Below are 16,973 nucleotides of genomic sequence, written 5' to 3' on the forward strand. Positions count from 1 at the left end.
CTTTCAATACATAGTATAGCGTCTTTTGAGCATCAGCTAAATGAATAAACGTGAACAAAATGTCTGTGAATTTTCACTTTAATCTCAACATTTTTTTAAGAGTTAGGCAGTCTTTTTTAGGTCTCTAAACACCGTGAGCAGAACTTCAATAATGACATTTAGCTGAACCCTAAGTGAGTCTACAGCATGGTAATGTTCAAGCATCGTTACCTTCAGAATCGGTTGAAAACCTGTATGTAATGGCTTTGGGCTATATTGTGGTCTGTCACTAATTTCTTCTTAACACTCATGGTGTATTTGACAGTATTTAAGATAGGTTCACTGGGTGTTGCACTGCAGGACAGCCAGAAAGTCTTGTGTGGTGTTAAACTCCACTAATGAGTTTAATTACTGTTGGCACAGCAGGTTATATCCGTTCTACACAGCTGCCCAGGTTCCCCTCACAGTGAATGGTTCTCCTCGTGTGTCCTCACCTCCTTAATGTGGGCCAAGGGGTGATGGGGTGGAGTGCAATATGCTCTGGTAATACCATCTACTGGGACATTCTACTGGACCCTTCAGTTCTTCTAGCATGTGAGAGAAAGGAAGGCCTCATGAGACCTCTAGAGTGATAGTGACTACCAGGGGGATTGAGACATCTGCAAAATATTAATGAAGGGTTTGGCTGACACAGATGTCTTCATGGAGTTTGTTAGCGTTAACTAGGTTATTTATGATTCCTTCCTGTTTGTAGATGATACCTCAACAAAACTGGCGATCGGGTGAAAATGTTCCGGGAATACTGCAAGTATTCATTAGTAATTAATGTTAATCCCTTCATATTTTAATTTATAGGTTGAATTTATCTGTTTATTTCCACCAGTTCTCATCTGACAGTATTAGAGTATTGCAGAGTGCAACAAAGTCGGTGTAATCCCTATGAAATGTGGGATTTTCAGAACATGATGCAGCTGGGAAGTTCTCAGATTCTTTTGCCATTATTAAACCCATTCATTTTATGACTTTCACTGTGAGTCCTACAATATGAAGCAAATCTGCAAAGGTTAGTCTTACCGTCCCTTTTCCCAGAGCTAAATAAAGCAATTCAATGCAGTCTTTCAGTTTAATCTCAGTGGGCAGCAGAGCGGTATGCTGATACATGGCAGTTGTGATCAGAAGGTTCTGTTGGTTGTGATGTGGTATTATTCTATGTTTATATCCTGTTATAGAGTATTTAACCTGAACTGCTTCACATATGAGGGGTATGTATAACGGATAAGGGTATCGGCTAATCAAGCAACACATTCTCTGCCTCCTGCTATTGTAGATTGTTACCTACTCTGTGTTCCACCATTGCTTTTCCAATCAGTTACACATCCCTTTTCTTCCTGCTACAGCACAGAAGTCCTTAAGCTCATTTTCACTAAAATAAGTGTAAGAAATCTGGACTCTGTAAAATGCTCCATTAGTGAGTATGGTGCTCATAGCTTATCTGACTCCTTCGCATTGTCTAGCCTTCGTGGCACAGGGCCTTCTGGACCTGTTCAAGGAAAGCGACACCTGTGTTTAATGGTTGTTTGTGGAAGTGCGAGTTAAGCGTGTTCCTTGAAAAGTGTCATGTTCTCCAGACTGTGATTTGTCAATTTTCTCAGTGGAGAGCATCCCACGTGCTGTAATGCCAGTGTTTAGTGGGATCTGATTCCTCCTGCGTATCCTGCCCTTATTTAAACATTCCAGATGTTGAGGTAGTTGAGAGAGTTTCACTTTACCATCGTGTCATGGGCTGGAGACAGTGTAGGGGTTGGAGCTGCTGCCTTTAGACTGAAAGGTTGTTGGTTTGAATCTCACTTACTAGTTGAGCAAGGTACCTACCCCAAACTTGTACAGTAAAATTTCCCAGGTGTGTAAATGGGTAAATAACTGTAACTAGTTTAACACTGGGGAGGTGTGGTGGCACAGGGGGTTTGGCTAGGGCCTGCTTTCTGGTGGGTCTGGGGTTCGAGTCCTGCTTGGGGTGCCTTGTGACAGGCTGGCATCCTGTCCTGGGTGTGTCCCCTCCCCCTCCAGCCTTGTGTTGCTGGGTTAGGCTCTAGCTTGCCATGACCCTGCTTTGGACAAGCAGCTTCAGACTCTGTGTGTGTGTGTGTGTGTGTGTGTGTGTGTAGTTTAACATTGTGAGTCACTTTGGAGAGAGAAGTGTCAGATAAATGTAAAAATATGGGGAAGGGGAAATGCATAGCTCATAAATGCCAGGTAACAGGTAAATTAGTATTGTAATGTCAACCTGTAAAATTGCAGAAACAAACACAGTCTTCAAAAGGTCAATACATGTTCTCTTTGAGAGCTGCAGTGAAGCTCATTATCAGTAAGGTAATGGTCATTTTACAATTGTGATGTTTTTTTCAGAAAGGCACCGAAAACAAGTTTTCTGGTCACCCTCCAGCGTTAAACATGCTGGTTTGGAGTCTTTCTGTGTTGTTCTTTTTTTTTTAATCTCTCTGTTGCTTTGGCCATAAGAGTTACAGTATTTAAAAGAAGATGAGAAAATGAGTAAAACAACCCGTCATTTACCGGAAACACAGGAATGTGTGTACTTACTGGGTTTGCCAGTAGAGGGCAGCACCCAAGCTTCACATTTTCAGGGCTGATTTTGTTTTTCTCTTCCATTGTTGCTGTGGTGATGCGAACCGTGATGCAGGCTTGGCCTGGTAAAGAGAAGCACAGAGGGCAGTGTTGAGCTAACAAGACGGACGCGGAATGTCAAACAGTATTGCCCACTCCCCCCAAGTGGCGATGGACATAGATAGCGCAAGCCAGCACCTGCTCCTCCCCCTGCCCCCCCTCACACACCTTTCACACCTTTTATCCCAGCCTCCATATGCATCCATGGCCCAGCCTGCAGCTACAGCCATGACGTACCACTATGTAAGTCAGAACTGCTTGTCCCAAATGGGGTCGCGAGGAGCCGGAGCCTAACCCAGCAACACAGGACATAAGGCTGGAGGGGGAGGGGACACACCCAGGATGGGACGCCAGTCCGTCACAAAGCACCCCAAGCGGGACTCGAACCCCAGACCCAGTGGAGAGCAGGACCCGGTCCAACCCACTGCGCCCCTGCACCCCCCCCCACTATGTAGGTGAGAATTCATGATACTCGTGTGCCACTGATTTCAAAAAATAAAGCAGAATCAATCCACCAGACAGACAATGAAAACATTTTTTCCTATTGTTGCCATGGTCACAGAATGCGTGTTCAATGATATTATATAGAGAGATGAACATATATACACTGCAGTAGGCTCACATGGAGATATGAAGAGCTCCGTACCGCTTCCGTATCCTGTTTATTTTAAATGTTACCGCACACTCTCTCTGTTTTGAAGCTTTGGATTCTTGCTTAGCGGTAATTGAGTCATTAGATGTGACATCAGTGGCCTTTTGGCTTGGCATAACCTTGGATTTCCATGTTGTGGGACCATGCTTTGGCTGAATGGATACTGCAGCCATAATATGAAATGGTCAGGGGTCCATTGGAGCCCTTGTTTTGGTCCTGTGTATTTTTTATTTGCAGTTATAATGCATCTAGAGCACTTTGTATTAACTATGTATAGAGTGATGTTTTATTTCGAATTCATATTTTTGTTCAGGTATGAATGTATGATATTCTCTGTACCCTCTATTATAGTTTTTGACTTTTCAAAAGGAGCTACTAAGTCCATTCTCTAATAAAATTGTTTACAGGATTTACAGTTACATTAATGTATTGCTCTACAGATGAAAAAAAGTAATCACATGAAATTAAAACGGTAGTAATGATGACAGCGTATATGACCGAGTACTGCTTCTCCCAGTATGCACGTGAAGCCAGGATATAAGTAGGAAAAAGGGAAGAGCAATGAATGTATCTGTAATCACATGAAGCAAGAAAATGCATTTCTCATTTCTCATCTTCTCCATGCTCTTAAAGGGATTCGTTTCTATGTATATTAGTAAAATGTGAAATTTATCTTCACACTATCAACCCCTATGCCAGAGAGAAGACATTGGACTGGAGAAGAAACTGAAGAACATAAACACCTGCTGTTACCAAAACACGTAGGCCCTTCTGCCTCTTTAAAAGAATTTGTTTTTATGATGAGGGGTGCAGTGGGTTTGGCCTGTGCCTGCTCTTTGGTGGGTCTTGGGTTCGAGTCCCGCTTGGGGTGCCTTGCAATGGACTGGTGTCCCGTCCTGGGTGTGTCCCCTCCCCCTCCAGCCCTGTGCCCTGTGTTGCTGGGATAGGCTTTGGTTTGCTGTGACCCTGCTTGGGACAAGCAGTTTCTGTGTGTGTGTGTGTGTGTGTGTGTTTATGATCAAGTGACATTTTGTACCATAAATTGTATTTGTGGACTATTTGACAGAAAGTTTTGAGAAATGCCTTATCAACAAAACTCAGAAATCTTTACTCTTTCATAACACCTGTGATTTTTTTTTTTTAAAGGGTTAGTAGGAATTATCATTGTTTTTCCACAAATAATACGTTTGAGCTACACCAATTCCTCAATGTAACGAGGTTAATACGTTCTGTGTAATTACGCTGTTGGTGAGTTCACATTGTGTGGGGGTCTGCTTTTTCTTATTGAAAAAATTTCTTTCTGCATGAAAAATGCGATGTGAAATTTGCAAAAATACCAAAATAAAAAGCATTTTTGACAACTATAGCACAAACACAATTTATATTTGTAACGAAAATGTATTTTTTCTAGCCTGTCTTAATATTCATTAATTTCATTGCCAGTAACCATTTTCTCAGTGTAGGGTTGCAAAGATCTGCAGTGCACAAAGCAGAGTACATCCTGGACAGAGACCTTTTGGTAATTTGGCTCACGAAGGTTTATGAAATAAAGAAACAAGCTTTGCAAGATTGCTGCTTATTTACTCTGCAGAACATGTGGACACTGTGACATTATAGGCGCTATGTACATTTGCTCAAATTTCTCAAAATATGTTTGCTTCTGTTGTAGTACCCTTGACTGAGGTACTGACCCTGAATTGCTCTTGTGAAGAAAAAAAAACCCCTGCTTCATAAATGCAAAAATAATTGTAAGTTCTATGAAACTTGATATTGTAAAAGCTGTTTTAGAGAAAAGCATCAGATAAATCTGTATTCCATCCATCTATTTTGTTAACTGGATCTCCTGGTCAGGGTCATGGGGACCCAGAGCCTATCCCAGAATCACTCTGCACAGGGCTGAGGAGGGGCACACCCTGAATGGGATATTAGTGCATCACAGGAGACACACACACAGAAACACAGACCATCTTTTGCATCACCAATCCATCTGAACTGCATGATTTTGGACTGTGGGAGGAAACCAGAGCAGTCACAGGAAGCCCAAGCAGATACAGCGTGAACATGCAAACTCTGAGCAGCATTCAAACGTACACTCGCCCATGATTCTGTGTTATTAAAGTAGTAGTATTGAATCTATTTCAGTTCTGATATTTAGCATAATCGAATGTTGTGACGGGGGGTGAGGAGGCGCAGCGGGTTTGGCCAGGTCCTGCTCTCTAGTGGGTCTGGGGTTCGAGTCCTGCTGGGGGTGTCTTGTGAGGGACTGGCATCCCGTCCTGGGTGTGTCCCCTCTCCCTCCAGCACTGTGCCCTGTGTTGCCGGGTTAGGCTCCGGCTTACTGCAATCCCGCTCGGGACAAGTGGCTTCAGCAAGTGTGTGTGTGTGTGTGTGTGTGAATGTTGTGATTGTCAGTATGATACGGTGTAGGAGGCAGGAGGTATGGAGAATATTTGGTTTGTTTATCAAAAAAGCGTAGGGTACATCGCTTCAGAGAAAAGCATCTGATAGATGAATAACTGTGAATATAATGTAAACGTCTACTGTGCACAATATTGTAGGCAGTACAAAAAAAAAAATCATGTTGTAAAACCATCATGGCCATGGTGACATCCCTTCTGGAGTACTGCAACTCTCTCCTGTCTGACCTTCGTGCTACTGCCATCAGACCTCTACAGCTGATACAGAATGCTGCTGTCCAAGTTGTGTTTGACTTACCAAAGCATTCCCATGTATCTCCTCTACTGGCTTCTCTGCATTGACTTTCTATTGCTGCCCGGATCACATTTAAGACCCTGGTTATGGCCTACAAATGCATCAATAGAACTGCTCCCAGCTATTTACAAGACTTGATCATCCGCTACACTCCAACCAGACCGCTACGCTCTTCCACATCTATCCGCTTGGTGGTCCCATGGAAGGAACATAAAGCACAAAGTTTCTCGGTTCTGGCTCCGTTGTGGTGGAACGACTTCCCCCTCTCACTCAGAACTGCTGAATCCCTCTCCTCATTTAAAAAGGGTTTGAAAACTCACCTCTTCTGCACTCACTTCCCCCTTGATCTATAAAGTTCATGTAAGGTGTAAATGTTCATGCACTATGACTTTAAGATCACATCTGGATAAACCTTCACATAGCTGCTCCTTTAACGTAACCAACAAACCCATGTCAACAACTGTTTGTCCCAAGTGGAGTCGCAGCAAGCCGGAACCTACCCAGCAACACAGGGTGCAAGGCCGAAAGTGAAGGGGACAGACCCAGGCCGGGATGCCAGTCCGTCGCAAGGCACCCAAAGCGGGGATCGAACCCCTGACCCCCCCACACAGGGAGCACTAGCCAAACCCACGGCACCACTGTGCCCCCCATAATGTAACATAAATGTTTATATATAAAATATATATACTTTACTAGGAAGGTGATTTGGAATCGTGGATAGTTGGATAAAGTTTTTATGCAGCTACTCGTGTGATGGGCGTAGGTTCGTATGGTGAAAAGAAACTAACTGCTCTTAAGAATCACACGTCTGCATCTATGTCTCTCTTTATGCTAATATAATGCATGTATTGTATTTTCCATGAGATGTAGTCGCTTTGGAGAAAAGCATCTGCTAAATGAATAAGTGTAAAAGTAAAATTAGCTCATTGTATGAAGAAAGGTATATATTTTCATAAACTTGTTGTTTTTTCCTCCCTATATCCCAATAGCAGGGCTGAGTGTCTGTAAAGGAATTCCCTTGTTAGTTACTTGTGCTTTGGAAACTAACACTCAGTACGGAAGCAAGGTTGTCCTTGCTGATATGATCCAGTCATAATTTTATGTGTTTGTGTGCAAAACAGGTGTGTTTTTTGGGTTATAGAAAGCACCACATTTTTTCCACTTTTAAAATGAATAATAAATTAAGCCCCAATGTTGAAAAATCTATTGCTTTTCCAGCAGCTCTTGAGACTGCATTATGATCTTGAACTGCAGCACATGGAAATTCAAGGGAATTCATAGGAAATGACTTAATCATGGATGCTGAACTTGGAGACTGTTAGCTACAGATGGATGCACCTAATAGCATAAAGTAAAGGATGCCAATTCATAAGCTAGATTTACCACACTTGTGTAACTGCAAGTTTTGAACCTGCTTTTTCTTGGAAGGATTGAGACTTCTTGCAAAAAGTCAAAAGTGAAATGAAAATGGGAAATGAGAAATTGTATAAGGTTTTGTTTTCTTTTGTACAGTTAGCAAAGGAATGCACAAACTATTTAAAAATAAATGTACAGTATATAAATAAATGGCTGTCATTTGGGATCTCCACATGGCTGGGAGATGTTTTAATCAGTGATGGTCATAATGCGATAATAAAGTGGCGTTGTGAACGTTTAGAAATGTTTTCTTTTTCCTTTTTTTTTTTCCTCCCCATACTTGTTTGATTCCCATCTCATTCCACCCACATACAGCTGGTGAGAGTGTCAACCTGGTAAAGTTTACTGCAGAGGTAAACACTTTGAAGGAGCACACTTTCCAAGGTGAAGACTCTGTGCCATGTTCTACAATGGTCCCGAATGCCTTAATCTGTCCATTTTCTCCCTCAGTAATTCTGTTGAACATTTACCAGTTCTTCTCATTTGAAAATGGACTGTTCTGCAGAATGCTTCAGCAGATATGTTGTTATGTTGAGCTGACTCTATTGATTTGCATGTCATCGCGACAGCTCATTCCTGGCAAATACTGCTGCAGGAGTGTATCCTGAACACAACCGCCGATACATGTGTGCTTCCTCCGTTATACATTAGACATTCAGAAGTATCTCCATCCCCAGCCCTTGAACGATATAGGACTGCATAACTAGATTCATGATTATGTAATATTTACTGTGTTGAATAACGTTTGTATAATGCACTGTTATTCGGATTTAACTCATCGCTTTTCTGGAAAGAACCTCCAGTGCCATGTGTCATGCAGCTTTACTCAGAGTTTCCAGGTTGATTTTATACCTTTCTCCATTTAACTTTATTTTTCAACTAGATTTAAACGTAGACCACATTTGGTGCAACATTTTAAACGTATCTGAAAAGTCACAGTAGCTTTGAAAAGACAAAGAAGATATTCGAAGTATGAAGCGTGATGGCATTTTAATATTAAATGGCGACAAAATCACCTAGTACAGGTATGTTGCAATAATCAGTATGTTAATACAATAACAGTGCAGCCTGACACAGCAGAGTTATGCTGAGACGTTCAAAAATGTTCAAGCTCTAAAAGCTCTTCAGGTTTTTGTGTAGCTGATGATGATAAGTTACACTGCCCCACAGTCATTTAATGGTTAAACTTTTTTGCTAAAAAAAACTGACTCTTTGCCCACTATACCACCTTCTGGCCCATACTTGCACAGCTTGCTATGGCTGCCCTTGCTGTTACACAATGAAGCAAAAGAATGTCTCAGAATGTCAAGCTTTTTTGAACATATTAAGCGTTGGTTGTAATACAGTGGACATTTTAATAAATGTTTGAGATATTCTGTATTTAATCTTTTTTTTTCTTTTTATTAACTTATGTTCTTTGACACGTGGACTGCTTCTTTTTTCATTAAAAAAAAGATTGGAATTGGTCAATGGTGGCCAGCATTTGAGAGACAGGGATAGGTTAGGCGTTAAGGACCATATAATTAAGCCATATAATCTGAGTTGCTTCTGTAAACATTAAGCAGTGATGGCTAATGTGTGAATATATAATAGGTATGGAGTCCATGTGCTTGTGATACAGGACACGCTTTTGATCTGAAAGTGAATAGCTTTTTTGCAATCCATATACTTGCCTAGCAGGGACCTTAACGATGGTTGTCAGCTCTGACTGGTTGCTAGGTAACGGGTACCTGACTGCACGGCTCCCAGAAATTGCACAGATCACTCTGAGCTAGTAGAAATATATGGTATGGTTCCCCATAATGAACTGATTGCTTTCATTAAAGACAGCCTTACTTCAGCTTCTCTCTACATTACCTTTATGGCTTACATTAGTTTGAATTTGTGGCTTAATACGTAGATGGACTGCGTTTGTGCTTGATATTTATTCATGCCTCTGTTCTACCTGTCCTCTTTGCTTTTTAAACAGCTCTGTTACTCAGATTGCCTTGCAACAGGGTTGTGACTTTGGTGGACGGCTGGAGCTGACAGATCTTAGACACAGCCGGGAAATTGGTGAAAATGAAAATCTTAGCTTTAAGCTCAGTCTTGATGGTGGAAGAAGGTTTTTGAAAGGAGGGTTCTGTGACTGTGATGAGGCGATGCCCTCAGACACCTGACAACATATTGCAGTGAGGCCATTTGAAAGACAATAACCTCTTCACACCAGAGAAGGACCCTCCAAAGGAAGGGGCTAAATATATCTTGATAATTCAATCCCTGCTGTCTGTCTTTTTGTTCTTTGCTCCCATGAGAAATATTGCATCCCCCCTAGTTAGTGTCATTGTCATAGTTATCCATGATTTTTGATATTCGTTGTGTGTAAATATTTGTAACCTATTACATCGGTTCCCTGGTTTATGAGCCTTCTAGCAAATCTAGATGTAGGCAGAGGAGTAAAAAACAGTACTAAAGTAAAAGTACTGCTACCAAAAAAAAAAAAAAAAATACGGAAGTAGTTTTTAAAAAATTCGCTTACATTTAGCTGATGCTTTTCTCTAAAGCAACTTACAATGTTAAGATCAAAATTATAACATGCTTACAATGATTTACACAGCTGAGTAATTTTACAGGAGCATTTTAGGGTAAATATCTTGTTCAAGGGTACTACAGCCAGAGGTGGGGATCAAACCTGTGATCTTTGGGTCTGAAGGCAGCAGCTCTAACCACTACACTACTAGCTGTCCCTTGTGTGAATATATCAGGTTATTAAAAAAATAATATATCAAAGTGCCCAGAAACACTTTGCATTTAAAGCTGAGGTGTCCCTGGAACATCCTTTGAAGAAGCAGTGGGGTGATGTAGATTCTGTGGATGAACTTGGTTTTGTTCAAGGATGTATAGGGTGGTCCAGGCAAGGAAAGATGACCATGTACAGGTGGTCAGTGAAGACACAGGAAAATCCTATTCCTAAGTTTCTCTCAGTACATCGTAAGAACCAGTACCAACACTTATACAACATTATACCAAACAAGGTATAATGCACAGATCGAGTCCATGTAGTTGCCCTTTGCAATGAGCTGTTTCTCAGCTTTAGTTAATTCGCTCTGTAGTTTATCCTCCTTTTGTAAGGCTGCAATAAAGTGATGCTGTTGTAGGTATTTATAGACATCTATACTGAGTAAGTCAACATTTTTTCTTAGGTGGTTGAAACTCGCCATTGTTTCATGTGCAGATAACTAGGATATATGAAACACCTCTATAGACAGCCATTTCTGAAGCCCAATTTGACTGATTGTCATGGGGAGGTCCGGTTTGAGAGCAACTTGCGACTGAAATGATAGTCGGTTCAGGATGCCCAAGTATCTCTTAACATGTCCGCAAACTTGAAGAGTGATGAATATGACAATTTCAGATGAACGTGGTATCTTATGAAACTTCTCAATGAAAGGTAGAGATCTTAAGAGTGTTGGGTAGCATGAAGCTGAATCCATCCCATCCCATCCCACACAGTCTGGTCTAGCCTGGACCCAATCACGAGTCGGCTCTTTTAAGAGAAACCTCAACTGACAGTAAAGGAATGCAGACTGGGAGAACTCCCGTTTCTATTGCTCCTAGAGTCAGGTTCATTTTAACTAGCTCAAATGCACATGTCCAAATTAAAATGCTGAGCTGCTCTGCCTCTTAGCTGGTAATTCAAATTAGCCAGTGAGAATCACCAAAGACTTCGTATAAACATGCAATATCAGTCACTGCCAATCCAACTAATATTACAGCTAAAACATCTATGTCACAAAGAATGCTTGGCAGAATCCTTGATGTCACGTTGCTTTCCATTTCATTCGTATCTACAGCGGGATCTGTCTGTGTTAGTCTGAGAGACTGGCTTTGGTAGGGATTGCAATGTAATGAAAAGTGCTTTGACAAATCGCACACTTTGTTCTCTCCCCCGATCTGTCCCATGGATTGGTGCTATCCACTAGCGCTTCTCCAATGTGGGCCTGCAGCATCCTTTTTGATCTGGGAAAAGCAATGGCTTCGCACTTTAATTAAATTCCTTGAGAAGATGCCATAAGTGTAATATATTTGCCAAAAACTGCTTTCAAAGCAGACTTCCCATACAAATGTCATCTCATTTCTTGCAATCAAAGGTAAATTTAAAAAAAAAAAAAAGAAAGAAAAGTTCTGACGTTCAGGTTCGTACAGTCTAGCAGCTGTAAAGCTAACGCTGCATTGGGAAGGATCGCGAATGTTTCTGTTGATGGAGGTAGACATTCTCATAAAGACTGGCACAGTCAAACACCAAACACAATGTGGTCTGACTCGAAATCATCAGCGCAATCTTGTTTTAAAAAGCACCGAATTGCGTTTAAGTAAAATGTGTATTACTGTTCATGTTTAAGGCATGGATTAAAATCTGAAGCATTCTGTCTCAAGCTTTCTTGAGAGAAAGTGTTTCGAATGGCGTTTTTTCACCCTAGCAGGCTGGTTACATACCATCAGTTTCCTCCTTAATTTGGGATGAAGTTTATACTTCTTAGCAGCCATAGCGTGCAAGACAATACTGCTACTTGTGTAGTATGTTTAATATTTCACTGTTGACTACAGTACAAATGACTGAAAAGACTCCAAACATCATGTGGATCCAAACATCATATGACAACCAAGAGTAAAAAAAAAAAAAAAAAAAAGAAAAGAAACCTGTAAACATACTCATATCCATGTTTAAGTCAAAAATATTGGTAGTGGTAACAAACAGGGATTTGGTGTGGTGCTTTGAAAAAGACACCGGGTATCTCATAGTTCTTTGTCAGTTTGGTTGAATGTGGAACTTGATTATAATAGAGTTCAAAAACTTATTTCTGTACTTCTCCTCAAACTGAAAGAACACCAAAGAGTTCATGAGGTTTTTAGGAATATACCTCTCTCTTGTTTAATGGGGTTAATTCTTTTGGAGAAATCACCCCATTATGCAAATTCCTATTGCGAGGGGTTCTAACTAACATTATTTCTAATAGAAAAATAAATATTGGTCTATCAGACTAATAATCTTCCACCTAAAATTAATCAGAAAACCAAAATAAAAGGTATTTCTGTGCTTGAAAATAACAACACTAACATTATATTTGCAGCAAAAAATTTTATTTTTAGCTTGTCTTACACTAAGAGCACTGTATAACTTACATTATGTTTATTTAGCAGACGATGGAGGGTGTGGTGGTGCAGTGGGTTGAACCAGGTCCTGCTTTCTGGTGGGTCTGGGGTTCGAGTCCCACTTGGGTTGCCTTGCGATGGGCTGGTGTCCCGTCCTGGGTGTGTCTCCTCCCCCTCCTGTGTTGCTGGGTTAGGCTCTGGCTCCCTTGACCCTGTATGGGACAAGTGGTTCAGATGATGATGTGTGTGTATTTAGCAGATGCTTTTCTCCAAAGTGACTTCCAATGAACTCTGTGTAGTGTTACCAGCCCACACACCTTATTCACCAAGGTGACTTACACTGCTAGATACACTACTTACACTGGGTCACTCATCCATACGTCAGTGGAACACACACACTCTAGGGGAACCTAAACAGTCTTTGGACTGTGAGAGGAAACCAGAGCACCCAGAGAAAACCCACACAGACATGGGAGAGCATGAAAACTCCACACAGACTGAGTGGGGATTGAACCCACTTCCTCTTGTACCACCCAGGCACTATGAGACAGCAGCACTACTCACTGTGCTGCCCCACGTTAGTTTTACTAACAAAATTTAAAGTTAGATGATCTTCATTTGAGCGCAACATTAAGGCTTTATTTATGATAGTGTATGAATGTTGACATTATTAAAGCTTCGATTGCGGTGCACATGCACGTGGGTGTATGGCAAGAATGTGTGTACTTGTTCTTGTAGTCTACATTTACATATGGATCAAGGTTCATAAGCTTTAGTTTACCGCTAATAAGAGCTCATGAAAAAAGTTTGCCAGTATTGCTTCTGGAGCATTATATTTAAAGTTGGTTTCAGCAAGTATCTCTTATTTGTATTCCAGGGCATTCCACACCTCTGGTTGTTTTCAGATGTCTGCCATATGTCCTTGAATAGCAACAAAACCTTTCTTTGCTCCTGCTTTAAAAATCGTGGGATTTTGACAATTCATTGATTTTCGTTACTCCACTACAGCAGAAGCTTCTCTTGTCTGGACATAGCTGCCTATTAGGCAAAGCATTGATTTACAGCCGTCCCCACAAACCTCCGCAATGGAACCAGTTGGAGTACTCTATCAGAGGCTTGGAAGCAACGCTTAATGACACTAATCCATCAGCTCCCCTCTAGGGGGAAACACTTCGCGACAGGTTATAAATACAGCACAACCATAATCAGCGCTATGCCGGATCGTTTGCTTCGCAGCTGGACCCACAATGCACCCTTGCTCGATCAGCAGCCTCAGTCTCAGAACCCTTCGCTGAGACAAAGTCTCGTTGCATTCACACCCAAGACCCAACAATGGAAAGGTGCTGAAAACAACCGTTTTCATCTCAACAAGTGCATCTTCTTGCTTACGTTGTTCCACTTTTAAAATAAAAGAAACTTTATTATAAAATTAGAATTTTGATGATTCAGGGATGTTTATTGTATTAATATAGTCATCTGTAATGGTTCTCACTAGTGGTCCCCATAACCGAGAAGCGGCTCAGCATGCCAGGGATTCAGGATGATTCGTGATTGTGCATTTAGACACAACTGTATTGAAGTCATTGGTCACCAAATTTTATCCCAACTACACACTTATATATATCGTTGTATAACCATTTAAAAATTAATATATTGTAGTCAATTTAAATATAATTACTATGCCTTTTAGTGTTTTTTTTCTTTGTTCATTGCATAGCAATTGTGTTACTGTACTCTCCGGAACACACTGCACCAGGTCATGGTGTTCACAGGTAAAGAAAAAAGTCCACTGAGCTTGTTGTGTTTAATGACCTTCATTTTTGAAATACTGTAGGCTGGAAATAAACCAGACATCTAGTTGAGTCACCAGGAGGTCATTAAGTTCTTTTAGAAAAGTCAGGTTAAAGGAAGAACTAGTTCTTAGTGGCTGTATTGGCATTGCTCTTTGACTAGAGATACACCCTCGTTTCCATATGTCAGGCAGCACATACCTGAAAACAGCTGTGAAGTATACTGCATATTTACTACTGTAAACCTAGGATGTGCTGTCATGAAAGCAGAACTAGTTTCCCTCTCCTGTTCCCCCCCCCCGTCCGTTTCTCATAGATGTGTACTGTTCCACTCTATTCAGCATTGGGTCTTTTTAAAAAGCTTTCAGAAATGTGGCTGACCCTATTTGCGTAATAAAAAAGTACACATATAAATGCTTTGTCTATGCAAATAAACAATAATAAGGGCAGTAAAAGTACAGATTCATTTAATTTTTTATTCTGTGTGTTGAGTGTGATTTTTATTTCCTATTTTTTATATCGTTTAGCACAGTTGTTTAGTAGGATTGGTTCCCCAAAGCTGGTGGATAGTTGGCTTGGTTCTGGTTCTAGTTTTGTAGTGGGGATTTTGTAAATTTTATGTATTTAATTGGCAACAATTTCTTTTAGTGAGTGAGTGAGTGAGTGGGATGGATGGATGGATGGATGGATGGATGGATGGATTCCATTAATGTGCTGAAATACTGGAGTCTCATTCAGGTAGTGTCTAACATTGTGCTTCACATGTCTGGCTCCAGATCATCACAACCCCTGAGTGGGTAAGGGATTAATAAAAATTAATATTTTAATATTAGCAAAGAACAGAAGTGTCCCACGTATAGCTGTATTGATGGTGAGGCCATGTCTTTATATGTCCAAAGATTGGAAAAACCAGTAAGTGGGGTCATATGGAGTTCAGGGTCTTGGGTGGTTGAAAAGGAACAGAAGCCATTCTTTATTTTCAGGTAACGTGGCTGTTCTGCACTTGTAGGTGATGCAAAGGGATGTGATCAGGACTGGTGTACAGTGCAGAGAGGCATATCATGAAAGCTTGTGCGTCCAGCGGGAAAGAGGGGTTTGTTTTAGCAAACTTTGATTTGTGGTGCAGTCAGTAGCCTACCCCAAGAGCAATGGAAATGTATGTGTGACATTTCCGTTCTGTGGCAGACCTTGGTGGATAATAATTTGAAATCTGAACTGAAAATCCGATGAAGGACTATTCGTTAATGTGTAAACAGTCATTAAATCAGCAGTCAACGTGGCAAAATAGGTAATGTGGTACTCAATTCAGAGTGAAAAGGGAGAAGTAAACACACCCATTTTCCAAACCGCTTGTCCCATACGGGGTCGCGGGGAACCGGAGCCTACCCGGCAACTCAGGGCGTAAGGCCGGAGGGGGAGGGGACACATCCAGGACGGGACACCAGCCCACCGCAAGGCACCCCAAGCAGGACTTGAACCTCAGACCCACCGGAGAGCAGGACCCAGTCCAACCCACTGCGCCACTGCACCCAGAGAAGTAACCCTTGTTTTCTTTTTTAGAAATCTTTTTTCTTTTTTTTTACATTGTCTACATTTTTTTTTTCCTTTAAAAATCAAGAGCTTTCTCACGATAGTCTATGGAGCCCTAAACATAGGAAATGTACAAAGTTATTGTACCTTATTTTACAGTAACAGTTAAAAGTTACTGTAAAATAGTCCAGGCTGGGTGATACTTGTATTGGACAAACTGGACAGGAGACTGAATTGGAAGAAACCAAAATATCCTACATCTTTGGTGCCACAGTGAAAAAGAACTAGGTTCCAGCACGTGTACTCACGCTTTTGAGGTTTAATGTAGATTTCTTCTAGAATGGATGTGTCTGTTGCACTTTTAGTTTGTGCAATATCTAAGTGACTTGATTGGTCACTTTTTATGACAGTCCTGGTATGCCTTCCTGTTTGTCTCTGCAGGAAACAAGCTCAACAAGGACCTGAAGCACTACCTGAGCCTGAGGTTTCACAAAACCTCTCCAGACCACGCACTTCAGCAGACTATCAGAGAGAACCTGTATCACCACGCCGTGCCTTGTAAGTCATTGCTCTCTCAGGTATTGTTGACGGATGCTGAGGAAGTTCTTTGGAAAAGCCATCACAGAATAGTCCAGAATCACTGAATCTATGAATAACTGGTCAGATGAACAATTGAATAAGCTGTAGGGCGAGATTCCTACTCTTCTGGCCTTAGTTTTGCATTCACAACGTGAAGTGATATCAGAAACTCTTGGCACAGGGAAGTGCTTCAAAATTTGGTTGGTAGACAGCCTAAGCTTTAATGCAAGCATGTTTCCTGTGGGCAATGGCAGCACAAATGCCTGGCAGCAGAGTGGCACTTGAGGTGATGCTTGATTTCAACATCCTCAGCATGGACAGATCATAAGATGAAGTCGATGTTGAACTGTATTGTTGTTTAATACATCACTTTCAGCACAACTCTGCCCTGTACCTTGTCAACTGTTGCTGCTGAAGTTTGTCGGAAGTCTAAATAAATACAGGATAAAGAGTCACAGGACAGCCTCAGGGTGATGTACAAGCTCACTGGCAGCAATTCT

General features: G+C 41.2%; 1 protein-coding gene across 6 annotated transcripts in view; it reads left to right on the top strand.

Moving 5' to 3' along the window:
• The window catches only part of LOC108940239 (membrane-associated guanylate kinase, WW and PDZ domain-containing protein 1-like), a 102,252-nt gene that overhangs the window by 19,413 nt on the left and 65,866 nt on the right, over positions 1 to 16,973 (top strand). For all 6 annotated transcript variants that reach the window (XM_029248323.1, XM_029248330.1, XM_029248331.1 and 3 more), the window contains exon 2: positions 16,336 to 16,452. In XM_029248323.1, coding sequence (XP_029104156.1) covers positions 16,336 to 16,452 — 117 coding nt within the window. The remainder of the gene's footprint in view (positions 1 to 16,335; positions 16,453 to 16,973) is intronic.

Source organism: Scleropages formosus, chromosome 2 (assembly GCF_900964775.1).
Source record: "Scleropages formosus chromosome 2, fSclFor1.1, whole genome shotgun sequence".
NCBI lineage: Eukaryota > Metazoa > Chordata > Actinopteri > Osteoglossiformes > Osteoglossidae > Scleropages > Scleropages formosus.